Source organism: Amblyomma mixtum, chromosome 2 (assembly GCF_055824585.1).
Source record: "Amblyomma mixtum isolate Tamu chromosome 2, ASM5582458v1, whole genome shotgun sequence".
NCBI classification, from domain to species: Eukaryota; Metazoa; Arthropoda; class Arachnida; order Ixodida; family Ixodidae; genus Amblyomma; species Amblyomma mixtum.
In genome coordinates this window covers 253,365,283-253,392,653 of record NC_143013.1, presented here as the reverse complement: position 1 = coordinate 253,392,653, position 27,371 = coordinate 253,365,283, and the positions used below count along the sequence as shown (strand labels likewise).

The 27,371-nt window shown below is 48.5% G+C and overlaps 1 protein-coding gene across 1 annotated transcript; it reads right to left on the bottom strand.

The window, feature by feature from the left end:
• Positions 1-11,362: 11,362 nt before the first annotated feature.
• On the bottom strand, positions 11,363-15,729 carry LOC149363536 (glutathione S-transferase 1-1-like). Its single transcript, XM_089569941.1, has 5 exons — positions 15,534-15,729; positions 13,187-13,245; positions 12,529-12,670; positions 11,841-12,011; positions 11,363-11,526 (listed from the first exon to the last, which is right to left on the bottom strand). The coding sequence occupies exons 1-5, from the start codon at positions 15,672-15,674 to the stop codon at positions 11,389-11,391; spliced, it is 651 nt and encodes a 216-aa protein (XP_089426067.1). The 5' UTR covers positions 15,675-15,729; the 3' UTR covers positions 11,363-11,388.
• Positions 15,730-27,371: the final 11,642 nt, after the last annotated feature.

The window sequence follows — 27,371 nt, the reverse complement described above, 5'->3', positions numbered from 1 at the left end:
AAAGTATTTTTCACACTGTGCTGAAACTGTGATCTCGCACAGCAGATGCTTAAGTAGTGAAGTTTGGTTGGTTTGGTTTATGGGATTTAACGTCCCAAAGCGACTGAGGCTATGAGAGACGCCTAAGTAGTGAAGTAAATTGTTTGTCAGTGCTTTATCAAAAAGATTGTCATGTACTTAACTGCATGCTAGAAGATTGTCACCTGTAGCCGCCAGATTTTCGTATTCTCTTATGAGGATCACATTTTTTTTTGTTTTACAATCGCGAAGTAATATGCAGCGATGTCTCCGGCGCTGAGTTCAAAGATGGCCGACTGTCACCATGACTTCTGAGAGAAGTTCGCTCTACATTTCTTTCAATGTACTTTTGCGTCGCGATTGTAAGAAAATGGAGGCTGCCTACAACCGACGCAACCGATGAGCAGATTATAGGACTTAACTTGCCCTCTGGTGTCACGTTTCTCATTAGCGCAGACTTTTAAATACGTATTGGTGCTCCAATGGCGCTTCCAGAATACTGGGCGTAGTGGATGCAATCATTATGCATAAAGGGTCCTCCATATGCGGACACGTCTATAGCGTGCCTGAAATCGGATTATGCAAACATCAGCCTTAAGTCAGCAGAACCTGCTTAGCGGGTTTTCGTGCATGAGAGGTTAGCATATATTTCTGCTTTTATCCTGGCAAGCTTGATGCTGCGAAGCATCATTAACTTAACTGTGATGCTGGGCACTTCTGAAAGTAGTGCGTGCCGAGAATAATGTTGAGAAAGTCGCCGCAAAACGATGGCAGAAATAAAAAGCAAGCAGCCACTCGGATATTCAAACTTCTTTGCTCGTGCCATAATTTTGCGGCGCTAACCTCAGGCCGAAAAGAAGAAATATAAAAGTAATGCGTTTTTCTTAACCAAAGAACTAGCTCATGCAGCTCGCCCTTAAGGCGCTCGTTAGATCCACTTGATAAAAGAAATTTTAGGAGACAGCAATTGGAAGAAATTCATGAGAAATGATGGGAAGACGCTATGGAGTGGCTTTGGGCTTAAAAGGGAACCCTCTTTAAGTTCTTCCGCACAAGGTGAGGCGTAGGAGCCTTAGGGCTGTTTTGCAAGGGGTATTGCTTAGCACCCTCACAAATCTGTGCACTGTCGAAAGCCACGTTGGCTAGCTCAAGACTTGGACGTCCGTTCACAGCTCTAGTGCCACGTTCTTCATGAAGTAGCCAAGCACTTTCATCATTAAAGAACAGCGGCCAAAAAAGTGGTTTATAGATTAGACGCTGACATCTCTTATGAAAATAACATTTATCAAGCTCCGTGCAGCAAGTTAATGCAACATGCCCAGTATTTATTAATGACTGTGTAGGTTTATCGTATGCCGCACACTATGCAGATTTATGCCAGCATTCTTTCTGCTGCGGTACAGGCGTAATGTTACAGTTGATGTCCAATTACGCCCGCGCGTACCCGATTTAATATCCCATCGAACCGAAGGCTCACCGGCGGTTAATCAAGTATTCTGGTTGTGGTTTTATCGCCTCGCTCAAACCAGTACTTGGGCTCCGTGAAACCGTGCTGAATAAGTTGTTACGTAAGACTATATACACTTCGGCGAGGCAGCTTGAGGCAGCCTCAGTTAATAAAGGTGCTACGTACGGCCATGAATTTTTGCAACACGCTGCGGAAGATAATGATATGCGAGACGAATGACGCGGAACATAATGCAACCACCGCCCAAGCGGAGATAAGGTTATACCCATACTCCATCTGAGTTAAGAGGAAACAACTCTGATTTGGTTATGAACTTCACCAGACACGCTGCTATAAACTTCTTTAGTCTACTTCCTCCGGTTCTCTTTCAGTATGTAGAGAGCTCTTGGTCAGCTTTATATTTCAAATAAAGGGCGCAACCATAGCGCCACGCTGCGCGCGGAAAATTTTCGGCACACATCGGAGCGGCATTCAATTTCGACCTCGTTATTTCCATTCGTTTCCCATTTAAACAGCCTAGCCTCTGTGTCAACGTATTGGGCGACATGCCTACGACGAGGTACTTCCTGTAGCGCATGCCAGCGGCTTTCCTCGCTTTAGAATTCTTTATATCCCGAAAGCAACAGCTCACATTACGAATTAACTCAACAGTAGACTATTTTTCCTTACGAAGAGCATCAGCTTTTATAACTAAATAGTTTCTAGGCGCAAAAAACAGAGAAGACACATAGGTAGGTGACAGGACGAAGCGCCTTATGGCGCTTCGTCCTGTCACCTACCTATGTGTCTTGTCTGTTTTTTGCGCCTAGAAACTATTCAATTATGAACCAAAACCAACTAGTCCAGCAAGAAATGCTCTTAGGCATTTGTTTTCCAGTCGTTTTAACTTCTCTCTCCTAGTATGTTTTCGTTTTATGATTATTTACTATCTATACTGTATATCGTGTTGCCTAGTCGTTCATGTTCACATGAAAAAGAAAAAGCGAAAGCTCCCAGCGACCCAACGTTTGAAATATGTGTTTTTCCTCTTTTCACACACTACCGCGGGAGCTCGGTCGTAGCCCCTTTCTTTTCCCGTGAGTCCTGAGCGTCTAGGCTGTTGAAATAATTACCTCCTCGGAGCTCTTGTTTTTCACGTACATACGAGGGGGTACCCAAAAGAAACCGGACTTATTTTTGTTTGAACTTATTTGTTCACATTTTAAGCATACACCTTCAGTCTCCTTCAAAGTATTCCCCACTTGCAATGATATGCTTGTCGAATCTTTCATTCCATTTTTCAAAACATTGTTTAAATTCATCTTTTGTGATGCTTGACAGTGCCTCCGTCGTTTTTTTCTTCACCTCAGCAACATCAGCGAAACGCTTTCCATTCACCTATATTTTCATTCTAGGAAACAAAGAAAGTAGCACGGGGCAAGGTCAAGAGAGTATGAGGGTTGAGGAATAGGGGTCATGCATTTTTGGTCCAAAATTGTCGTAGAGACAGGGCTGTGTGAGCAGGGGCATTGCCATGATGGAAAAACCAGTCACCCGACCGACACAAATCTGGCCGCTTCCACCGCACACTCTTGCCCAATCTTTTCAAAACATCCAAGTAGAAAGCCTGGCTAACTGTCTGACCCTGCGGAACAAATTCTCAATGGACGACTCCTCTCACGTCGAAAAAACAAATCAGCATTGTTTTGAGGTTTGGTTTCACCTGACGAGCTTTCTTGAGGCGAGGTGAATTTTAAGTTTTCCATTGGCATGATTGTTGCTTTGATTCAGGATTCGATTCAGGAACACTTCAGTTGTCCCCATAGCATCGTCCTTGTACGTCTTTCTTAATATTTCAAGAGTTTCCATTGAACTTTTTTCCGAGCAAAAATCAGAATTTCACCGGCGCGCGCTGTTCACGAAAATCAGCCATTGCAAAAACGACATTCACACAAAACAGTCGTCACTCTAAAACTCTGCATAAACTAGTCTGACCTCCTTCAACGACGGCACTCGGCTTACTGACTCTGGAATGTTCGTTCTATGCGCCCCTAGTGGCAAAACGCGGTACCATAGAAGCTTTGCCGACCAAAAAATTTAGTCCGGTTTCTTTTGGGTACCCCCTCGTACGCTCCCTTGTTTGGGCCTCCCGGTCAACGACATCAATCCTTACCGCTCCTGCCTCGGCACAGTTGCGCAGTCTTCTGAGCCTCTCCAATGCTGGTGCATTGGCTCGCACGAATGAACCACAAACATTGTATATACTTAATGAGCCAAGCCTCTTTCCACAAAGGAGAGGCAACGAAAGTCATCAATTTGACGGCGCGAATGCGTGGAGCCTGTGAACCGTTGAACAGTTCTGTGGTGCTTCGAACATGGTTCATTTCAGCCTCTTTATTCCACGAACCGGAAAGAGGGTTCAGACAAAAGATGCACTTTTTATAGGACCACAATGCAAGCGCAATGCTGAGCGCCTCTGTAGTTTATATCTTGGCGGCTCTCCAACATATCCTTGGGAAAAGCGGCCACCTTTCACGCTCGGCTGTTTCAGATATGAATGGTTCCAAACTGTAGCAGTGAGCACCTTTAGCTCACTGAGCACTTACGACGCCGAAAGTGTCTGTAATAAGCCGCCCTTGCTTGTAAATTGGCCTTAGGTTGGGGGTTCTGAGCGACTCAGGGGGCCTTTCTAGACGCATCTGAGGACGAATGCCAATGACCTTCTTGTGAGGTCGTCTACACCAGCATGCCCTGCTTACCGCTGAGTTTCCGTTTTTGATAATGGACTAGAACAATGAGTGTGCGACGCCTGAGGCACGACCCGCCGCTGTGAAGTAGCGGCTATTGCGTCAAGCTTCTCAGCATAAGTTCAGGGGATAAAACCCTGGCTTTGGCAGAAGGCATTTTGGTGGCGGTAAGTTTCAAAAACACGCCATTACTGATACGAAAATTTCAGGTTCCAGAACGGCTGACATGACTTCAGAAACTTTGATCAAATACAGGTAAAGAAAATTCCTAACTTTTTCCAATGATCAAAAATATATTCCCGGGCGTACACCTGGGCCGGCTTGCACGAAACAAATAAGACCGGCTTATTTTCAGTCTAATCTTATTCGCGGTCTAAAAGCTCTCTCGATTTTGAGAAAAGAAAATGCGCATTGATGGTTCACTTTGTCGGTGAGTGCCTCAAGTGCGCACGACGCAGACTAAAACATTGAGTTACCGAACTTTCAGTCGGAGTTCGTGGTGCATTTGAGGTGTCCACTGACAAAATGAACCAGCTATGCGCCTTTCCTTCCTTCAAAACCGAGAGAGCTTTTAGACCGCGAATAAGATTAGACTGGAAATAAGCCGGTCTTATTTGTTTCGTGCAAGTCGGCCCTGATTTTGAACCTTACATGTTCAGCAGTTTTTAAAAATATGGTTTCTTAGCTACAAGATTACTGCTGCCTTGGGTTGCCCGATTGCTCACTCGCGGTCAATGACGCCGACGCTGGATATTCTGCGACGCGACCTCCATAGCGCTATTGCGTTAAGATGACGGACGGCGTCGTATGCCAGAGACTGTATGTTTTGAGTCGCAAAAGTAATTATGCATAATTAGATTGCAACTCCAACCCCAGCAATCGAAAAAGCTCCCGTGTACTCCTCCTATGAATGGTAAAAAGTTTGGCCTTGATTTGGGCACGGAAACGAGCACGAACGCGGCCCTTTGGTTTCCCTATTTCATGCCATTGATCGCCAGCCTGACAATGCTTACGGTCGGTCGGTCAACTACCTTTCACCTGTAACCGACGTAACGAACAGTAGTTATGACCAGCGTTAAAATAAGAAGGGTCGTTGTACCCGAAGTAGCGTACTAAAGTTCGTTACATCCAAGGTTCGTTATAACTAAGTTAGTATCGGTTGTTCGTAGCCCAGTGACCTGCCCACCATAGATAGCATGGTGGGCATCCTTCTGCAGGTTACTGACAGAAAGCACTCGTCATTTCTGCTTGCAGTGACCCTTCTAACGCTAACACATGAAAAATATTTGCCAACGTCGATATCACAGAGACTGAGTTATCTTCGGAACTGCTGCTAAGGAGCAACTCAAGGACCCGTGGTAGATTTTGATAAAGGTTGCCTCCGACAATCAGCTAACTGTCTCCTGAAAGCTCAGTGCACGCCTAAAAAGCACCGACAAGCCGACAACTACGCTGCAACATTTCGTAGTGGCGCTTAACAGAAGCTATGCTGAAACTAATGCGTGCGGAAGCATGGCACATTTATTCATAGCAGTCCAAGTTTCTGCGCATCACCCCCTCTTTTTTTTTACGTTTCTTTTGTCGTTTTCTTATCTAGCTATATTTGCTCCTAATCTCTGAGCCATGTTAAAAATGCAGCACATTGGCTGCACATGGCCAGAGTGTGAGATAGCAGTAGCGCTAACTTCCGATTAGAAGTTTCTTTTGCGTTAGGAAAGGAAAAGCGGAGAAAAAAAAATGTGCACGTTTTCTTCTTTTCTTTCATGCATGCATTCTTACATTTTCTTTATGATTAACCGTAAGCCATCAGCCAATAATCATGTAGCCTCATTTTATTCCTACGTGCCGCCTCTCTGCAGTTAACACATAGTCTCGCACCTAAGAACGCAACTGCATTCAAGCTATCGTCAAATAGGGCGCCCAGTTCTGGCTATTGCCATTGGCTCCCATTAGGAAACATAGCTGCCTCTTAGGGAAGCCTTCGAAACTGCTTTGCTTTGATGGCCATATCAGAATTTTTCGAACAGGATAAACATCCCCGAAGACGTTTAGCCGTGTAGAAAACGACGCCAATGGTTCGTTCCAGCTGTATAAGAAACATCAGTTCACTCGTCTCTAGCAAACCGCGTTGAAACTGAGCTAGAGGAGTGGCATACTTAAACTTCGTCCAGAAAACATGTACCGTGATTTAAGCTAACTTTGCTGCAGTTTGTTGAAAGATAACCAGGCCTGAATCGCGCGTGCGCATGAGGGCATTGGACACAGTCATTTATCTGGTGTGCGTATAAACCTGGTCCACATGGACGCCACCACCGATTCACTGCAGCGCAATTCATTTCATTTTAATACCTTAAAGACCCACTGGGGGTATTACATAAGGGGTGTGGACAAACAGTCAATTGAACAAGTGTTATGTTGAAAAATGGTTGGTAACAGCTTCGGCGAATGTGGATGGGCATGAGATGGCAGCGATGTCATTGGAGAGGTCGTTCCAGTCTACAGAAACACGGTGAAAAAAAGAAGCGGCACAAGTAACAGAGATCTGAAAGATCAGAGGAAAGAGAAAAAGAGTGAGTAAAGGCGCGCGTCGCAACATCTATTATTTATTTATTTATTTATTTATTTATTTATTTATTTATTACCTCAAAGGCCCCGGTTGTGGGGCATTACATGAGGGATGGGCGGATTACTTGCAGATTATATAAAGATTACAGAGTACATAAATATCAGGATACATAAAGATTACAGGATACATAATGATGACTGATTACATAAAGATGGCCTCAATCTTTTTCTTGAAGTCGATGAAGTTGACGATGAGTACGGCTTCCGGCGGCAGATCGTTCCAGTCCCGAGATGATATGACAAAAAAAGAACGGAAATGAGATGTAGTTCTTGCAGCGGGTGGGTATACGGTCTTGATGTGGTTGTTGCGGCTAGAAGGACGATGAGCTGTTGATATGATAGATGATCCTAAAGGTGAATGATAGAACTTGTGGAATAGGCATAGTCGAGATATTTTTCTTCTAGTTTCAAGGTTAGGCAAGGATGCTCTGGATTTTAAAGAGGACACGCTAGTATAGTAAGAGTAGTCACAATAAATAAAACGGATAGCGCGGTTTTGAACTTTTTCAAGGATTATAGAAAGGTTAGATTGATGAGGATCCCATACTGCTGATGCGAATTCTAGTTTAGGTCGGACGAATGTTTTATAAGCTAATAATTTGATAGAAGGGGTAGTAAAACGAAGATTTCGACGTAGGAAGCCAAGGGTGCGGTTAGCGTCGTTAGCGATGTTCGTGATATGCGAAGACCATGTTAGGGTATGAGTTAAGGTGATGCCAAGATACTTACAGGAAAGAACAGATGATACTTCAGAACCGAAAAGAACATATTTTGAGGGAATATGGGATTGCCTGCGATGAAAAGAAATCATGCATGTTTTAGTAATATTAAGGGACATTAGCCAATGCTTGCACCAAGTTTCGATTTGGGTTAGATCAGTTTGGAGGGTGTCAGAGTCAGTTCTGCTGGTGATAGGGCGGTAGATGACACAATCGTCGGCAAATAATCGGATGTTCGAGTTGATGTTAGAGGGAAGATCGTTAATGTAGATTAGAAAAAGCAAGGGTCCAAGCACTGCGCCTTGTGGTACACCTGAAGTAACGGGGGAAAGAGGTGACGATGATTTGTTAGCATAGACAAATTGCTCTCTGTTGGTCAAAAAATTTTGTAGCCATTTTGGTTTGGTTTCTGGGGTTTAACGTCCCAAAGCGACTAAGGCTATGGGAGACGCCGTAGTGGAGGGCTCCGGAAATTTCGATCACCTGGGGTTCTTTAACGTGCACTGACATCGCACAGTACACGGGCCCCTAGAATTTCTCCTCCAAAGAAATTCTAGCCGCCGCGGTCGGGATCGAACCCGCTTCTTTTGGGTCAGCAGCCGAGCACCATAACCGCTTAGCCACCGCGGCGGCTGTAGCCATTTTAACACCAATTGGCTAAGGTTAAGACGTGAAAGTTTTAGTAGTAATCTTTTGTGGGGTACCTTATCAAAAGTTTTTTCAAAGTCAAGGAAGAGCGTGTCAACGGGAATGTTTAAGTCAAGATGAGAGCTAAGATCATTAATAAAAAGGGCTAGTTGGGTGTCACAGGAAAGTCCTTTTAGGAAGCCCTGTTGGTTAGGATGAAAAAAACTTGACCGAAACTAAAAATTTAACGATGTGAGAATAAATAACATGCTCCATTAGTTTTGAACAGATGCTCGTAAAAGAAATAGGTGGTAGTTTCTACATGAAAACGATGAACCTTTCTTGGGGACTGGAACGATCTTACCGATTTTCCAGTCTTGCGGAAGCACGTCTGATGATAATGACTGTTGAAAAAGATGGCAAAAAATGACACTAACACACTAACCACGTTTTTAGTATTTTTTAGCACTTTAGAGTTCAAGCCATCAATGCCAGATGACGATGACACTTTCAATGATTCAATTAGTTTCCTAATACCATTGCTGTCGAACAAAATTTCTGGCATAGCTGGATGATCGAAGACAGGGAAGTGCGGTAATTCGCCGTCCGGTTCGTTAGTAAAAACTGAACAGAAAAAAGAATTTAGAACGCGACAGACATCATGTTCGAGAATGAGATTATGGTCCTCATCATGTAAAGTAATAGGTGTGTGGCGTGAAGGATTAATGGATTTCCAAAACTTGTTAGGATTAGTGCGAAGCATATCTGCACGTGGCAGCGGTGGTGGCTCGGCTTGAGCCAGTTGGCAGGCCTGTGCACTTTCCTTTTCATTCTTCTATCAGTCGCGACCGACCGACCGACCGCAGGTAACAGTATGGGCACGTGGGCGAAACACTTGGCAAGGATGACGAATGTGGTGGGATATGCCGGATGGGCGGGGCAATGGCGGGGCGTAGGACACTGAAGTTATCCTCCACCACCCCGCCGTGGTCGCTCAGCGGTTAAGGCGCTCGTCTACCGAGCAGGAGTACCCGGGTTCGAACTCGACCGCGGCGGCCGCGTTTCGATGAAGGCGAAACGCAAAGGCGCCCGGTTGCTGTGCGATGTCAGTGCACTTTACAGATCCTCAGGTAGTAGAAATTATGCCGGAAACCTCCACTAACTACGGCACCTCTCACTCTCACCTTTCTCCCTTCCGTTACGGCGTGATTTGGGTGCTAAGCGAGATGAGAGACGCAGATACTCCGCCATTTCCTTCCCTCTAGAACCAACTTACCCGATTTATTTTAGAGCGCAGCTCTTTGGCGTCCGTTCCTGGGTTTCGCGTCGTCGTCGGCGTTGTCGTCGGCCTCGTAACCAGCTCCGCCCCCCTTTCATCCCCCCAGCGCTAGCAGCGACCGACTGATACCGCTGGATGCCGCTGACGCCGCTAGAGAGTCAAGATAACGTGACTGCATAGAACACCGTCGCCACCATGCAGAAAGAGGAGGAAAGGATCCCCCCAGCGCTAGCAGCGACCGACTGATACCGCTGGATGCCGCTGACGCCGCTAGAGAGTCAAGATAACGTGACTGCATAGAATACCGTCGCCGCCATGCAGAAAGAGGAGGAAAGGGTCCCCCCCCCCCCCCTGTTTGTTCTTGTGTGGCGGATAGGGTGCTCTTCAGTTGCCGACGCGCCGGTTATTTCACGTAGGCCCCGGCACGTCGACGAATACGTGACCACCTTCCCACGGCTAGACCTGGTTCTTAGCGCTGCGGAAGCGAGGGTATCATATTGTTTGTGTCGGCATCGGCGGCGTTGTCCCTGAAACCAACTCCGCAGCGGGGGTTGACTCACTATCGAAAAGGTGAAACAGCTTATTTGCTGCGCTCAAATTTCGCATTAGGAAGTAACGTAATCGTCGGTAATTTTTTTTTACCTCCACCAGAAAGTGTAACGAAGACTTGCCAGAGGCGCACTGGCAGAGCAGAGAAGACTCCATCAGATGGCCGACTCGCCCAGAGGCTCACTTTGTCCTTGTCTTCCTATCTAACTCATGAGCGTGCGGCAATATATTTATACTTCGCATATGCGCTGCTCTGTCGAAACCTACAGCTGAACGCGGCACACTCATCAGTGTAGCGGCTGCGAGTGTTTAAAGAACTCGCAGTGTCTAAAAGACTGAGAAATATGCAGTAAGCATGCGATGTTATCTCTGTGGTATTTACAAATTTACACGATGCTGCACCGATGCAGACCGTTTTACGCATTCACTCTTTGCGCTTGAATATTCGCCAAGACAGATTGGCTGTTCGGACCGGAATACGTTGAACGACTCCTTTAATGTGTATCCTGCTCTCAAAATTCTGTTATGGCTATCAAAGCAAAGCAGTTTCGAAGGCTTCCCTAAGAGGTAGCTATGTTTCCTAATGGAAGCCAAAGGCAATAGCCAGAACTGGGCGCCCTATTTGACGATAGCTTGAATGCACTTGCGTTCTTAGGTGTAAGACTAAATGGTAACTGCAGAGAGGCGGCACGTAGGAATAAAAGGAGGCTACATGATTATTGGCTGACAGCTTACGGTTGATCAAAAAGGAAATGTAAGAAAGGATGCATGGAAGAAAAGAACGAAAACGCGCATTCTTTTTGCGTAACTTTTATCGTATAGTCCTAGCGCAAAAGAAATTTCTAATAGGAGGGTAGCGCTGCTGCTATGGCACTCTGGCTATGGGCAGCTATTCTGCTGCATTCTTAACATGGCTCAGAGATTACGAGTAAATCTAACGGGATAAGAATGCGACAAAAGAAAAGTAAAAAATTCGAGAGGGTGATGCGCAGAAACTTGACGCGGTCCCTGTGACAGCAGTGAACTGTCATGCCACAGTAAGCTAAGGGTGCCGATCCAGCGGCACCCGCACTTCTCACCACCCAAGCGAGAAATAGGGTGGGAAAACCACGAGGAATCGCACTTTTTCTTTGTCGGAGAAAGTGCCAGAAGAGTATGTGGTAAATAGACTACCCGCCCCGTCCTCTAAACTACCCTCTCCAGCAATCACTCAGAATCCGCTTTTGTGCGGCACGTGTTCAGATCAGTCTCACGGAATCTGTGTTAGCCAAGTTCGATTTGAAAGACGAGGACAGTGGCTTTGGAAGTAAACTGTTTATTGTATAAATTAGGTTAGCACTAATGAATTGGTTCAGCTAAGGCTTTTCTCTTCGGGCTTCATTTGAGCTCAGCCCAGTGCTGCTGGAGGAAGGCAATGGCTGGCCTGTAGATCTCTTCGAAATAGGGCAGCTCGGGCTTGACGCGCTCGTAGTAGCTGGACAGCTTGGGGAACTTTGTAGTGTCCACGAAGGAGTTCTGGAAGAAATGGAACAGCGGGGTACCAATAGCGGTGGTAGCACGGAAGCTGCGGCATAGGATAGCGACGACATGTTCACGATACGGCTTCCACAACAAGTAGGCGCCTGAACAAACTCTGCGATACAGAAGTCCCTGGGGAAGCTAGTTGCAGGAATTCAAGGGAGATTGTGAATTGCGTGAGGGGAGGGTTGCTGGAGCGGCGATGGAGTTGTGCTGGCCCCGGAACTAGGGACACCGCTATAGGTAGTTACGGCTAACAGTTGGTCGTTTGTCTAAATAACTGTCTATGTCTAAGTGTGAAGGAAGCTCACCTCTAAAGCGATGGCAAGGTTAGAGATGAGGCACAGGTCAGCGAGGGTGAGCTGGTCACCGGTGGCGAATTTTCCATCCCCGACGAGGTGGTCGAAGCCCTTGAGGACGTTCTCCTCAAAGGCACTAACTTCCTCTTCAGTTGGCTTGGTGCTGCCACAGAAGAGAGGACGCTGCAAAGAGTGAACAAAAGAAACAGATGAGACGAAAGGGGAAGCGAGACAGTAAAGCCAGTGCGTGAACCAGTGAGGGAACGAGCATGTGTCGCAGGTGGAGGGATGAATTCAGACCAAAAGAGAGCACAGGGCGAAGAGATTCCTGTGCCGGAAGCAATGGCGAGTGCAGACGGTCAGCAATGAATCGGGGAATTAGAAAGGGTACGTGAAACGCAGAATGGGTGAAGAACGCGTGAATACCTATTGCTGGGTGACACGTAGATAAGGGCAGAGATGACTGGCGTGAGAAACGAAGACTGGAAGGCGAGAACAGGCGGGTCAGTGTCGTATCGGTGACTACAGATGAAGCGGAGCTGTGATGTGAAACATTTCAAAGGAAGCGGTGAAAGGGAGCAAGGAAGGCGCTACCAGTACGAATAGCGATTGGTAGAAAGGGAGCAAGGTAATCCTGTGTAGGACGCAGGCCGCGTAAGCCGTCATGAACATGAAAGCCAGAAGAAACACGGCAACTCACATAGAAGACCAGCTGCTGTGGCTGGATCGTGTTTGCCACAGTGGCGAGGACTTGGTCGATTCGAGCGCGTTCCTTGTAGCATTCCGGGTAAAGCTCAGACTCGGGGGCGTAGTTGCGCAGCAGGTAGTAGGCGATGGCGTTGCTGGAGGAGAAGAAACAGCGTGGTTAAACATGAGAGGTGCAGCTTTCGAAATGGCTTACGTGCAAGATCGCGCGCGCTGGAGAGGAGAGAAAGAACGAGCAACGTGGGAGAGGGGCATGAGGGCGTTCGTCAAACAGGGGATGCATAAATGCAGAGAGCTGGAATGCTGAAATGGGTAAAGTCCGTTGTGCAATCTGCTCGCCAAAGTGGACGCAAGTGGGTAGAATAGGACTAGACGGCTCATAGGGGCACATAAGGCACCAAATGTAGCGAAGCTGTTTTAGACGAAGACAAACGTACATCAGAAAGGTACTGGTTAGGGTGGTGTAACAGCGTCTCAAGGGAGCACCGAGGTCGTCGAGAAGCGTGAGGTGCAGGAATAGCAGTCAGTGATAGAAATGATTAGGTCATCAGCAAGCAACAAAGAACCGTTGCAGTGCCGCACCAGGAATGGTAGCATGTGCAGTCTAGTTCGAGCCAAGTGCAGTGCCTAGATGGGACACAAGGTAGACATACCTCTCGTAAAGCACGAAGCCATCTTCGTCAAGGGTGGGCACCTTGTGAAATGGGTTCAGCTGAAAAAGGGTAGCCAGATCGAAGGCATGAGTGAGGGGTGGGAAACAAAAAATGGTATCCCAGACGAACAGCACTTAGCGAGAGTACTATGTGTGCACAGTGAATGGGATTGACGTGCGGCCAATTTCAAGGGAAAGATTAAGGCAGTACAAAGCGTTCTCGCGCCGATTGCGAAAGGCAGGGCGTGGTTTCCTTGCTGTGAAGCAACCGCTCTAAAGACTGTGCAATCAAGACGCTACATGAACGCATAGCTGGTGCACAGAAAAGGTAGACAGAAGGCTAGAAATATTAGCAGGCAATGGCCAGGTGGTCTGAACCGGTGGTGCACGAAAGCACGGAAAGAAAGACACGCAAGTGGAGAAAGTGAACCGAGAAAATAGAAGGATCCGAGTAGCGGGAGATATGGAAATGAATCTCGAGCTGGTCGACTGGCCGCGGCGCTCGATAAGAAACAGGAAAAAAAAAAGAAAAGAACCAGTGGCGGAATTGGTGGGCGTAGCAGGATTGGAGTGAACGATGGGGCCGAAATGCCGTGAAAGACGTGCCGAAATGACGCTGTAGTTAGATAGCGCACAGGATACACCAGCAAGACACGCTGCTACAGGAGTAGCTACGGGAACGAACGAGAACCTCGTGCCTAAAGCTGTGAGGTGCCGCCGTCATCACGCTTAACATGAACGCTGAAGTGCGTGGCTTGAAAAGATACCAGCGCCGCGAAGCGGTGGCCTCCGGAGCAAAGACAATGCGAGGGCTGGCGATAGCTGGGGCACAGTTCGGTCTGACTTACGCGAATCTCTTCTGACGCACCCCGTTTTGGCTCGCGGGTGCGCTCACACAAGCAGAGAAAAACGTTGCAATTTGCTTTTTTGGGAAGCCCGACGTTCCGATCGACAGCTCGTGCGCCTTTCAATTTTGTCCTCCAAGCTACTGATTCAAAGTGAAATATGTGGAAAGGCGGATAAAACGCGGGTACGTGGCGTTGCCAAGGCTGAGAGCAAAGAAATGCCTGTTATAGGGTTCGTTGTTAGCGTTGCGCGATTCTTCACCTTTCGACAGCGCGCATCGGAATGTTATCTGGTGTTCGGCAACTCATTTGTCCACTCTGATCGGGAGTGCACACATTCTAGCCTGTGGACGCAGAACAGCAGCGTGTGCTTTCAGCCAGAAAAACACGCACCCGCGTTTGCTTCTGCATTTCCTGATCAACTCCAAAAGCGCGCGAACTGCCGCACGTTACGTCGGGTTGCCGAGATAAAGTGCAATGTTTCCTGAGCACTCATGATACCGCAGATACGAAGGACACGCGGCGAAATTGGCCCGTCAGGAGGGAACACTATCGCCGAGACCGAGGACTGGGCTTGTTGGTAATCCACCTTTAACGTAACAGCGCAGGAACACGACGGAACTATCCCCATACGTCAGATATAGCGAAGAGAGTGAAATCTAAATGCGCTCCAGACATCTTCAGCCACCGGAAACGTGTGCATTGAGCATCGTCTGGGCTCCAGCGGCCAACTTGACGCTGGGGTAACGCCAAGCCACGCCAACGGCGCAAGGTGATAGTGGGTGCGAGCGAGGAAAAGGCTGCAGTAAAGGATAAAGAAAAGTGTCGGCGGTAGGAAGCAAAGGAGCGGAGCTTGCCAACAATACGAGATGAAGAGGAGATATAACAGAGCTTCCGGTGGCGCATGGGCTACATCGAAACACAGAACGGACACCACAGCATGAATAGAAGGGACATTGCTTTCGTAAATAAGCACTAAAATCAAACTCCGTCTGGACAAAGAGGAAGTCACCGCACGCCTTCCTAGGAAAGTCAGGCGCTTGAAACAGTATTACCACCATATCAGAAGGCAACGCGCAGTTGTAATGCATCGCATCAGCCGGCCTTATAGGTGGTGGAAGAAGGACAGGATTAGAAAAATGAATAGGAACAGAGAAAGGGAAAGTTGGAGCGTACGCGCAGAATTTGCTTCGAAGCTTCGCCACACACACCTTGAAACGAGGCTTGAAGGCAGATTTGAGAGAGCTGCATAGAAGGGGGCGTTTTTAACTTCCAACGCGATAACCTCAGCGTGTGCAAGTGCAAAATGACACCGCTGTCCGGAGTTGTGCCGCGCAGAAGGAACCGAGTGCTCCCCCGCTCACTGCTGACAATGCGTACCTCGATTTTCATCTGGGTTAGTATCAGTAGCGTCAGGCTTACTATAAACGAATAAAAAAAATATGCACAAACTAAATACAGTAAAAAAAATATGCACAAACTACAGAGAAGACACCCACAAACCTTGATGTAATCATCGGTGAGGTGCTCCTCCTTGGAAAAATCCACGCTCTTGAGGGTCAGCTCGACACCGATGTGCTTGGCGAGCGAACGCACAAAGGTGCAAGATGGGCTACCAGCAAGGTTGTAGAGGGTGACTGGCATGGCGGTGGTGGTCGTGGAGCAGCGGTGCTTCTTCGAACTGCACAAGGGAGCGGAAGAGTGCGAATAACCACGAGTTCATCCGGCGAGCGCAGTTTTTAAAGAGCAGTCAGGAGGGAAAGGGCACCGCGCCCTCCCCGCAGTATCGTTTCGCACGACCCCTTGCGTCCCTAGATTGCGGGCAGCAACAGAAAAGCGCTGCACAGCGGACAACAGTGAAGGAAAGCGGAAGCGAAAGGAAAACGGAAAAACTGCTTGCCTATATCGTGTGATGAAGTGTGTCGCGTCGATTACAGCGCCGTAACATACAGCCTAGCGGGAGAAGTAAGCATTTTTTCGCGCACCCGTAGTAGCGGCACTAACTCTAATCTGTCGTGATTTTCAGGGCCACCTGATTGCATTTTGAATAAAATAAAACACAAAACATCTAACGTTAACACAATACCATACAGTACAATACATTAGTGACGCAATACATGTTTGTTTTCCAGAAAAAAAAAACTTGATAGTCTCTTCTGTTAAATTCTACAGATAAGCTTGACGAATGGTGGGTGGTGCCACATTGTTAATATCCATGTACGGCACGTGTTTTTCATTGCCGGAATATGAAAACTTCCGCAATAACTTCGAAACCTGTGACAGCCTTTTGGATTATAAAACAGTATTAAAAAAAATTAACATGACGACCTGCCAACCGTAGCAACCAAAAACAGTTTGACACCAGACAAAAACGGCACCACAGATTGGATACATTTTTATTTTCGTACATGTATTTGCTATATCAAAATTCGTTATCGGGCCAACTTAGTCTCTTGGCTGTGCGCTGCACTTTATAAGGGTCACTTAATCACAGGACGATTGCTCTCGTTTGTTTAAGGGGACGTCCTAAAACGCTGAAGTTTTCGGGGGAAAATGAAAATTACTTCAGGGATCCAGGTTAGAAGCAACAAAGTGAACGTAAAAATACGCATCATGTGCTATAAATAACGCACATCAGCACCACTGGTCCATTAAACTCTGGCAAATGAAACTGCTGCCCTTAATGCAACAATAACTCAAATCGGACTGTGCTGTTCACGAAACCAGTCGGGTTCAGTACTGGCGCACTCAACTTTACAGCTTCTCTTCTGGCAAAACAAGGAGCCTAATCAAAAGGTATGAAAGTATCGATATATTCGCAATTCAGATACTCAATTTAAATTAACCTCTTAAGAAATACTTGCCAGAAGCGCTAGATGGAGAGACGGGGGATTTCGCGAATTTCGCGTTATTAGTTGTTTTTAGCATACCGGAGACCTACTAGTGGAGACGTATACCGGCATACGGGACGCCTCCCACGCACGTCCACAGGGCTCGGCTGGCCGCCACCCATGTCACTGCTCGTGCGCAGGTGTGATCCGTTATACGCCTCCACTAGAACGTCTCCGATATGCTTAAAACGTATATTATTAGACGTTTTTAGCATACCGGAGACCTACTAGTGGAGACGAATACCGGCATACGGGACGCCTCCCACACACGTCCACAGGGCTCGGCTGGCCGCCACCCATGTCACTGCTCGTGCGCAGGAGTGATCCGTTATACGCCCCCGCTAGAACGTCTCTGATATGCTTAAAACGTATATTATTAGACGTTTTTTAGCACACCGGAGACGTACTAGCGGAGACGTATACCGGCATACGGGACGCCTCCCAAGCACGTCCACAGGGCACGGCTGGCCGCCACAAATGTCACTGCTCGTGCGCAGGAGTGATCCGTTATACGCCCCCGCTAGAACGTCTCCGATATGCTTAAAACGTATATTATTAGACGTTTTTTAGCATACCGGAGACGTACTAGCGGAGACGTATACCGGCATACGGGACGCCTCCCACGCACGTCCACAGGGCTCGGCTGGCCGCCACCCATGTCACTACTCGTGCGCAGGAGTGATCCGTTATACGCCTCCGCTAGAACGTCTCCGATATGCTTAAAACGTATATTATTAGACGTTTTTTAGCATACCGGAGACGTACTAGCGGAGACGTATACCGGCATACGGGACGCCTCCCACGCACGTCCACAGGGCTCGGCTGGCCGCCACCCATGTCACTGCTCGTGCGCAGGAGTGATCCGTTATACGCCTCCGCTAGAACGTCTCTTATATGCTTAAAACGTATATTATTAGACGTTTTTAGCATACCAGAGACGCACTAGCGGAGACGTATACCGGTATAACGGAAGCCTCCTGCGCATGCGCAGTGCCATTGTTTGGGTCAGGGGCAGCCACTGCGCGTGCGCAGTAGGGGTCCGGCAAATCGGTATACGTCTCCGCTTGTGCGCCTCCGGTATGATAAAAACGTCTATTACTTGATTTTATTACGCATAGATTGTAATCAAAATACTACACGGCTTACAGCCACAATTCGTGACACGTCCCAAGAGACTCTCAAACACTTTGAAGGCGCGATTACGCCACGCGTATTAGTGTTTACAGCACCTGGCTCGGCACGGCGCCAGAGTTTTCGGTCACAGTGTAAAATGCTGCAGCATTATTTCCCATGTAAAAACCCACCCAACGGAGGTCCTACGCGCGACAATGTGGGCGCTCCGCTTTAGTCCCCTATACGTGGTGCCGAGAAAGCCAGGGCCATCATTACAATGTGCACGTTCAGACTTGAATGAACGGCAGCTAAGTGTGAAAGATCAAATAGTGCTTTTAGGTGCCATGTGATATGTGGAAGCAGCATTTCATGCTGCTGAGGCAAATCATCGCCAGCTCGCTCCTGTCTAGAAGGGGAAAGCGCTCGTTTAGGAGAGGGAAAGTTTTAGACAATACCTGAAAATTGCGGACTGGATAGAAAAATTTAGAAAATAACAGGGAATGAGAGCGTTGGCCACCACCCTGTTTCAAGGGGGTGCTCATAGCTTTTATAAACACACACACGTGCGCGCACGGGCACATACACCGGCGAGCGCTGACACGCGCGCGGGCGCATTCCTGCGCCTCCCGGTGATATCAAGTTTAGGGTTGCCAGGTTTCCCCATTAGATATATTAAGGAGCGCTATGCAAGCGGCGGGCCGTTATCTAGGGACGCCAGAGGTCGCGGGAAACTATACTGCGGGGAGGGCGCGGAATCCTTTCCTTCCTGACTTCCCATTTAAAAGTGCGCCCGCTGACGGAACTGCTGCCCAGTCGCACTCATCCGTTTTGCGATCCTTTTCGAGGAAGCACCGCTGCTCCACAACAACCGCTGCTCCACAACAACCGCTGCCATGCCCGCCACCCTGTACAACATGCCCGTAAGCCCATCCTGCGTATTTGTGCGCTCGCTCGCCAAGCACTTGGGTGTTGAGCTGACCCTCAGGGACATCAGCTTTGCGAAGAGGGAGGAATACACCGATGACTACCTCATGGTTCGTGGGCGTGGCTTGTTCGTTCTAATTTGCACGTTTTTAATGCGAAAGCTTTAGTGGCCTGTCAAGCTAAGCTCATGGGCACCGCAATATGGCCTTCAAGTATACTTCAAGTGCAGAAGCGGTGGAGGTGTGGCAGCCACGTGACATACCACGTGACTGGCTGCAGCTGCTACCGCGCGCCGCCGCGCCGACCACCGCATTGGCAGTTGTGGCCAAGTGAATAACCACGTGACTCGCCGTTTGCTGAAAAAAGGGGCTGGCGCCGCAGTCGCAGCATTCGCATTGCAGTTCTCGCTAAGGACGGAGCGAGTGGCCGGAGAAGCCTACGCCGTCGGGACGATTTCGCTAAACCACGCTTAGCTGAGTTAAGGCCCGTTCACACTCGCCCGAAAATCCGCCGAGCGAAGCGGAATCGGCCGCTTTTGACGCCGCGGAAAGCGGCGAGGGCGGTCGTGCTGGACCGATTTCCGCCGCGCGGCGACAAACATGGCGGCGCCCTTCGAAGCCGCACCCGTCGCTTCGGATTGAATTCCCGTTGTTGTTACCTTTTTCAGTGCGTTAAAAGGCCAGAAATTCGGCACAGGTCTCTCGCTTCGTCTCACCTCGCCTCTAAGAAAACGTATAAGTGATAAATTTGTTTTTTTCTTTTATTCAGAGTGACGATTCTGCCGCTTCTAGGCTTAACAGCAGAGTCGGTTTGTTAACAGTAATGATTCCCGTTCTGACAGCCGGATGGCGCCACTATAGGCTGAGTTTATTTTTGTGTCTGTGCTAGCATATGCTGAACTAAAAGTGAGAATGCGCCTGCGTTTAACGCACGTAGTCATGCGTACGCTTATGGTACGTAGCCAGCTTGAATTTATGCTCTTTTCTCACTGTATATTTGCTCGTAATCTCTGAGCCATGTTAAGAATGCGGCAGAATGGCCGCACATGGCCAGAGTGTGAGATAACAGCAGCGCTCACTTCCTATTAGAAGTTTCTTTTGCGCTAAGACTACGGTAAAAGCTACGGAAAAAAGAATGCGCGTTTTCGTTCCTTTCTTCCATGCATCCTTTCTTACATTTTTGTTATATCGTAAGTAATGATAATTAGAATGAAACAGTACACGTAGCATACGGTGAGCCGATCTGTATTCTCCTACTTCGTCGTCTTCTCCACTCCCGTGCGCGCGAGTGCGTGCAGCGCACCTGCCACACTTCATCTTTATCACATTTCCGCCGCACTTAAAAAAAAAATGTCTAGGGGATGTCATAGTCTTTGAACCATGCGGGCCGCTTCTTTTTGCGAGTACTTCGGCGAGGCGGCGCAGGAAGTGAAGCCGCAGTTGCCGCTGTGGATGTACTACACGAGGGTTGAGGAGCGGCTGCCGATTCCGGAGCGGGCGAAACCAGGTGCTATGAAGGCCCCGGGCAGCTAACTTGACCGACTGGCAACAGATGAATTGAAGGCGCGTCCGAAGATGAACCCTGGACCACGGTTCCGGACTGTGGACTGGACGGCGGCATTCTGTTGCCGTCGATAGGCGGCGAAATATCAGCGAAAAGGGCCGCTGGAGCTGGGGAGGACAGTTGCTGCTGAACTACTTCTGGGCGAACCGCAGAAAACTTGGACGAGTGCCACACTCGCCAATCATCCAGCAGATAAGATGCAGGTCCACGCTGCTCCACAACCTTCCGAGGCTCCGAAAACCGAGCTGACTGTTTGCCTCGCACAGTTGGTTTGCGAACACGCACGTACTGGCCAATCTGAAAGTCACGACGCTTGGCGCCACTCCGCTGGTCCGCATAAAGCTTGTACTGCGCTTGCTTCTCCTCAAGCCTCTGCCGCAAAAGCTTAAGCGCTTTTGTCGGATCCATTGAGAAGCACTGATCCGGCAGTCCTATGACGTTGAGCCTTGTGCGGGGCAACCGGCCATGAAGTAGGACAGCTGGTGCAATTCCTGTCGTGGCATGGGGCGTACAGCGGTAGACACCGAGGTAGTCCACAATCGCTGTACGTAGGTCGCGTCGCTCGCACAGAGCCAGCTGAATATAAGACTTAAGCACTCGATTGAATCGTTCCACGAGTCCATTAGCTTGGGGATGGTACACTGAAGAGTAGCAATGGCGTAGTCCCCGTTCGCGGAGGAAAGTTTGCATGGCCATCGATGAGAATTGAGGGCCGTGGTCAGAGAAAATCTCTTGAGGGTAACCCTCACGAGCAAAGAGGCCAAGCAGGTTTGGGAAACGCTAAATTTTCGCAGTCGTGGCTTCGTGGCAGAGCGCCCGCCTCGGCTTCGGGAGGTGGTGGGTTCGACTCCCGCCGCCGGCCGGGTACCCACCGGTTTTCTCAAAATGGGTACAAGCTATGGCCCGGCCTGGTGCTCGGCTTACTAGGGCTGCTTTGCTTGGGAAAGGAGCCTGCGCCTTCAAATCCCGTCACTGGGAGAATTGTTGGCCGTGCAGTTTTTTCTCGCAAGTCAGACAGCCGGAAAAACCGGCATGTCTGGTCAGCTGTGATACTCTGAAGTTTTCTCTTCGAAACGAAGGATCGCTTACAGTGTTTGTCTTGAGACACGCTGGTTAGAGCGTACGAGTTTTGAGTCGGAACTCCTCACTTTGCAGTGAAACACGAACCACCTTTGCAGGCTGAGTGCTCGAAACTAGGTTGCCCCCGAAGGGGCGCAGCGGGGTTTACGGAGCTTCCTCCAAGCGCACACCCCTGAAGAAGCCGGGCGCCGGGCCGGGGGTGGCTTGTACCCATTTTTACCGGTGGGTGTCCGGCGGTGGGTTTCGAACCAACCACCTCCCGCAGCCGAAGCGGACGCCCAGACCACTAGGCCCCGACTGCGGTATCGAAAATTAAGTGCATCATCTTCTGAAAAGCCGAAGGCGCCGAAGCAAGGCCGAAACACACTCGTTTGAAGCGGAAGAGACCATCATGGGTAATGAATGTGGTCAATTCCCGACTCTCAGGGCTAAGTGGTACTTGATGGTAAGCCGAGGCGAGGTCAAACTTCGAAAAACGCTGTGACCCGGCCAAGCTATGTAGAAGTTCTGCAAATCATTCCAATGACGCCCGCGCATGGGAAAGGTATCATACTGCCGAAAAGAACTTTCTTTCTCACGCAGCACAAGCCAAAAAAAACTTCTTCTCATCCACATTACCTGATATGCTTCACAACAACCCCAGGCAATTTTGGAAAGCTATAAACCCAAAAGCAACCCCGCCAATATCGCTTTGCGACGAACACGGTTCACCAATTCCTCATACTGACACGGCTGAAGCATTAAATTATACCTTTTCATCCAATTTTGCCCACGATCCTGTAGGCGACATGCCTGACTATCCTTATTTTGATTACCCCCCTATGCCTGACATACGTTTCGACCCTAACGGAATAATCGCGTTGATTGATTCCATGAAACTAACCTCATCTGCTGGTATAGATGAAATTAACACAAAAGTTCTCAAGAATACTAAAAACGTTGTAGCTGTTCTTCTTTGTCGTATCTTCCAGCAATCACTCGAGTACGGTATTGTACCCCACGACTGGAAAGTGGGGAAAATCATCCCAGTGCACAAAAAAGGCCCCCCATCGTCTAGTAAGAACTACCGTCCCATCTCCCTCACTAGCGTTCCCTCTAAATTAATGGAGCACGTAATTTACTCACACATCATGACCTTCTTGCAGTCTGTCAGCTTTTTTGACCCTTCTCAACACGGATTCCTGAAAAACCTCTCCTGCTCTACCCAACTGGCCCTCTTTACTCATGACATCAGTTCTAGTATGGACACGAACACACCCGTCGACGCTCTTTTCTTAGACTTTGAAAAAGCTTTCGACAAAGTCTCCCATCAACGCCTCTTATTTAAACTTTCGCGCCTAAACCTCCACCCACTAGTATACGATTGGCTCCGGAATTTTTTGACTAACCGTCAGCAGTTTGTATGGGCTAACAATCATGCATCTTCCATCTCCCCTGTTACCTCCGGCGTACCTCAAGGCACGGTTTTAGGACCTCTACTATTTTTAATTTACATCAACGACCTCCCAAGTAACCTATCTTCCACCGTTCGTTTGTTCGCCGACGACTGCGTCATCTACCGGAGCATCACTTGTAACAGAGACACTTACCATCTGCAGTGCGACATAGGACTTGTGGAAGAGTGGTGCGCAAACTGGCTGATGTCTTTAAACGTTAATAAAACAACGCTAGTATCATTTCATCGTCGTCAATCGTATCCTACTCCCAATTACACCCTTCGCGGTTCCATGATAACACACGCATCTTCATATAAATATTTAGATATTAGCTTTACACAGGATTTCTCTTGGACCACCCACATAATGAACATAACCAACGAAGCTAACCGTGTTCTTGGTTATCTAAAGCGTAACTTGCGTTTGGCACCTGCTTCCGTAAAACTGTCCGCCTATTTAACTCTTGTCCGTCCTAAACTTGAATATTCATGCTCAATCTGGGACCCCCAACAAATTAACCTAGCCAAAACCCTTGAGTGCGTCCAGAGCCGCGCGATAAGATTCGTATATTCTGATTACTCATATCATACGAGCGTAACAGCATTGAAAACAAAAGCTAACCTCCCCAGCCTTGAATCCCGTCGAAAAATAGCCAGACTTTGCCTTTTCCACAAGTTTTATCATTCGCATTTCAGCCAATCTGTTATCACCCCTGCATACCGCCTTTCACTTCGCATCAGTCATCCGAAAGCTGTTCATACACCTCGAGCATCTTCTACTGCGCACCTAAAATCATTCTTCGCCCAGACCGCAAGAGACTGGAACGACCTCCCCGCTGAAGCTTTCATCCATCCTGGCCTGGAATACTTCAAATCATTCATCACTGATTTTTTTCTTCAATGATATGTATGCCCACCCCTCATGTAATGCCCCTAGTGGGCCTTTGAGGTACTAATAAATAAAATAAAAATAAGTTCTTCCGTTTGAGGCAAAGGAAAACTGTCGACCACAATAGCCTTGTTCGGCTCACGCAAATCGACGCACATTCGGATGGAGCCATCCTTTTTCCGAGCAACGACTATCGGTGAAATCCACTTCGAAGCGTCGACCCGTTCAATGATGTCTTGAGCTTCAAGCTTCTGGAGTTCCTCGGACACTTGCTGTCGAATGGCAAACGGCAGCCGTCGGAGCTTGCAAGAAACAGGAGAAACGGAATCCTGCACTCTGACTTTGTGCACGTAGCCACGAGCAACTCCGAGTTCCTTGGAGAAGAGATGTTCGGAGTGTGGACGTAGCTCAGGAGGTAACAGAGGCGTATCAGGTGTCATGGAAAGACATTCCAACGATGCACCTTTGATCTTCATTTGTAGGGCTGCAATGGAATCCAGACCCAGCAGCGTTGTGCCTCCCGAGACAACGTACAACAGGATGCAGGCGGTATGGTCGTGAAACTTGGCTGTGGCAACAAAACAGCCTTGGACTATAATCCGAGACTTAGAATAGTCCAATAGTTGAACTGCAGTTGGTTTAAGCGGGAAACTTTCAGCGAAGAATCGGTGGTATAGATCTTCAGAAATAATTGACACAGATGAGCCGTTGTCAATCAGGAAGCGGATGGACTTGCCTTCAATCAGGACCGAGGCAAAAATTCCATTTTTTTTTACTTTCAACATTGAGAATAGACGCACTGCTGGAGCCATCCGGCATCGACGATGTGTCAGCAGTATCTGCAACTTGCTGAACTTGAACAGGACGGTCGGACGACTTGCAAAGAGAGTCTAAGTGGCCCATCTTGCCGCACCGACGACACTTGCGGTTGCGGGCTCGGCATGCAGGGTTGTTAGCCAGGTGAGCTGTAGAACCGCAACGGTAGCACATCCGCTCTGTTATTGCAGCAGCAGGTTGTGATGATTGACTTTGGCACTTGTAGCAATGGGCCTGAGGTGGTGTTTGTCTCGATCCGCGCTCGCATCCCACACGCTGTACTGGAGCGACCTCCTCAGCTTCAAGCTTCAGCTCAGAGCAAGCTTCCCTGGCTTCACGGGAAGCTTGCTCGCACTGTCGAGCAAGGAGCACGGCGCGCGACAGAGTCAAGGAGGAGCCTTCCATGAGTAGGCGCTCACGCAGATGGCAACTCGAGGTCTTCTCCACCAGCTGGTCCCTGATCATATCGTCCGCCATGGTCCCAAAGCCACAGTCGCCGACAAGGCTGCGAAGGACAGCGACGTACTCATCGGTTGTCTCTCCTGGAGCCTGAACTCGACGGCGAAAGCGATGACGTGCGGCGATTACATTCACGGACGATTTGTAATGCTCCGCCAGGATGGATATCGCCGCATCAAATTCGTCAAGGTGCGGTGCCTCGTCACCGGAGTGCGGTGCAGCTGCTGTAGGCGCTGGAGTGGACGACGGCGGCGCCAAGGTATAAAAAATGCGCTGACCTTCCAGTCCGATGCAATTCAGCAGGATGGCCTTCCGCCTGTCCGCGCCCAGAGTAGAGGCACCAGAGGCCAGCATATAATTCCGGAACGCCAGCTCCCATTGCTCCCATGGAAGGGCAGGACGACCAGGAGTCGGCAGGAAAGGCGGTGGTGGCTGAAGCCCAGAAAAGCTCATGACGGAAGGTGAGCAGGCCACGTGAAGGTCCCGAATCAAAACAGCATCCTCGTCGCCAAAATATGTTATATCGTAAGTAATGATAATTAGAATGAAACAGTACACGTAGCATACGGTGATGATGATGATGTCCTCGGGCTGAATGGCACATACCCACGGCGGGGGATTGGCCAGGGTGCATAGCGGATACAAACGCACTCATGTACAGGGAATGGAGTATAATTAAATCTAAAATTTGGGACACAGAGCTAGAATTAGTACAATACAAAAAATACTGAGAAAGAAAAGTTGTGAATTCACATTCTAGCAGAGGAATCTACCAGATGAAATTATGTAATTGTGAATAGAATCGAACACTGGTTTCAGGGCATATCCCTTGGCGCTTGCCCCGAAGGATAAGAGAATCGGAATAGATAGAGGAAGCCCAAGCCGAGCGAGGGGGATCTCCAAGCAAATTCTACGGAGAGCAGCGAGCCGCCGGCAGGAGAGGAAAAAATGTTCTATAAACTCAATTTCGCCACAAGACTCACAAAGGTTGGATATCGAAAGCCCCGATCGGCATAAATAAAGATTTAGCCGCGGTATCCTGCAGCGCAAAAGGGTCATGGACACCTCACATTGCCTCGAACTGCACATCCGCACACTCCAAGGAAATGCCAGGTGTTGAAAATCCGCTGCAGCGAGGAGAGGCTCATGGCGCAAGGTGTGGAAACGCTGGAATCGCTGAAAGCGTGCTAGAGTCAAGAAAATAGTATTTGGGACGAAAGGGACAATAGGACCATCAAGGGCACACTTTGCTGCCATCTGTATTCTCCTACTTCGTCGTCTTCTCCACTCCCGTGCGCGCGAGTGCGTGCAGCGCACCTGCCACACTTCATCTTTATCACAATTTTCTTTAAGATTAACCGTAAGCGGTCAGCCAATAATCATGTAGCCTCCTTTCATTCCTACGTGCCACCTCTGTGCAGTTAACGTATAGTCTTGCACCTAAGAACGCAACTGCATTCAAGCTATCGTCAAATAGGACGCCCATCTCTGGCTATTGCCATTGGCTTCCATTAGGAAACATAGCTAACTCTTAGGGAAGCCTTCGAAACTGCTTTGCTTTGATGACCATATCAGAATTTTGCGAGCAGGATAAACATCCCCGAAGACGGTTAGCCGTGTAGAAAACGACGCCAATGGTTCGTTCCAGCTGTATAAGAAACATCAGTTCACTCGTCTCTCGCAAACCGCGTTGAAACTTAGCTAAAGGAGTAGCATACTTAAATTTCGTCCAGAAAACCTGTACCGTGATTTACGCGAACTTTGTTGCAGTTTGTTGAAAGATAACCAGGCCTGAATCGCGCGTGCGCATGAGAGAATTGGACACAGTCACTTATCTGGTGTGCGCATAAAACTGCTCCACACGGACACCACCATCGATTCACGGCAGCGAAATTCGCATGTATATCAGATAAAATTCTATTTCTAACGTTATCGTCAACCCCGGTCTCACGCAGAAACTCTCCCCTCAGCATTGTAAGAAAATTCACCTCATTAGTGCAACAAATCACGCGATCCCTTTCGGCGGCGTTCTGAAATGTCCTGCGACATTTATAAGCGACTGGACGCTGTCAGGTACAAATGGACATGTTTCAGCGATGCGCAGCTAAATATTGTAACGAAGGCGTACGAAGACGCATTGAACGAAGACGCATTGTTGGCGTAGGTCGCCA

What these genes read in the sequence shown, in the direction of transcription:
- LOC149363536 (XM_089569941.1), bottom strand. Translation starts at nt 15,674, where the DNA reads ATGCCAGTCACCCTCTACAACCTTGCTGGTAGCCCATCTTGCACCTTT. An exon ending in GGCTTCGTGCTTTACGAGAG is followed by an intron (nt 12,671 to 13,186) that starts GTATGTCTACCT and finishes CTTCTCCTCCAG; the next exon opens with CAACGCCATCGCCTACTACC. An exon ending in CACAGCAGCTGGTCTTCTAT is followed by an intron (nt 12,012 to 12,528) that starts GTGAGTTGCCGT and finishes CACTCTTTGCAG; the next exon opens with CGTCCTCTCTTCTGTGGCAG.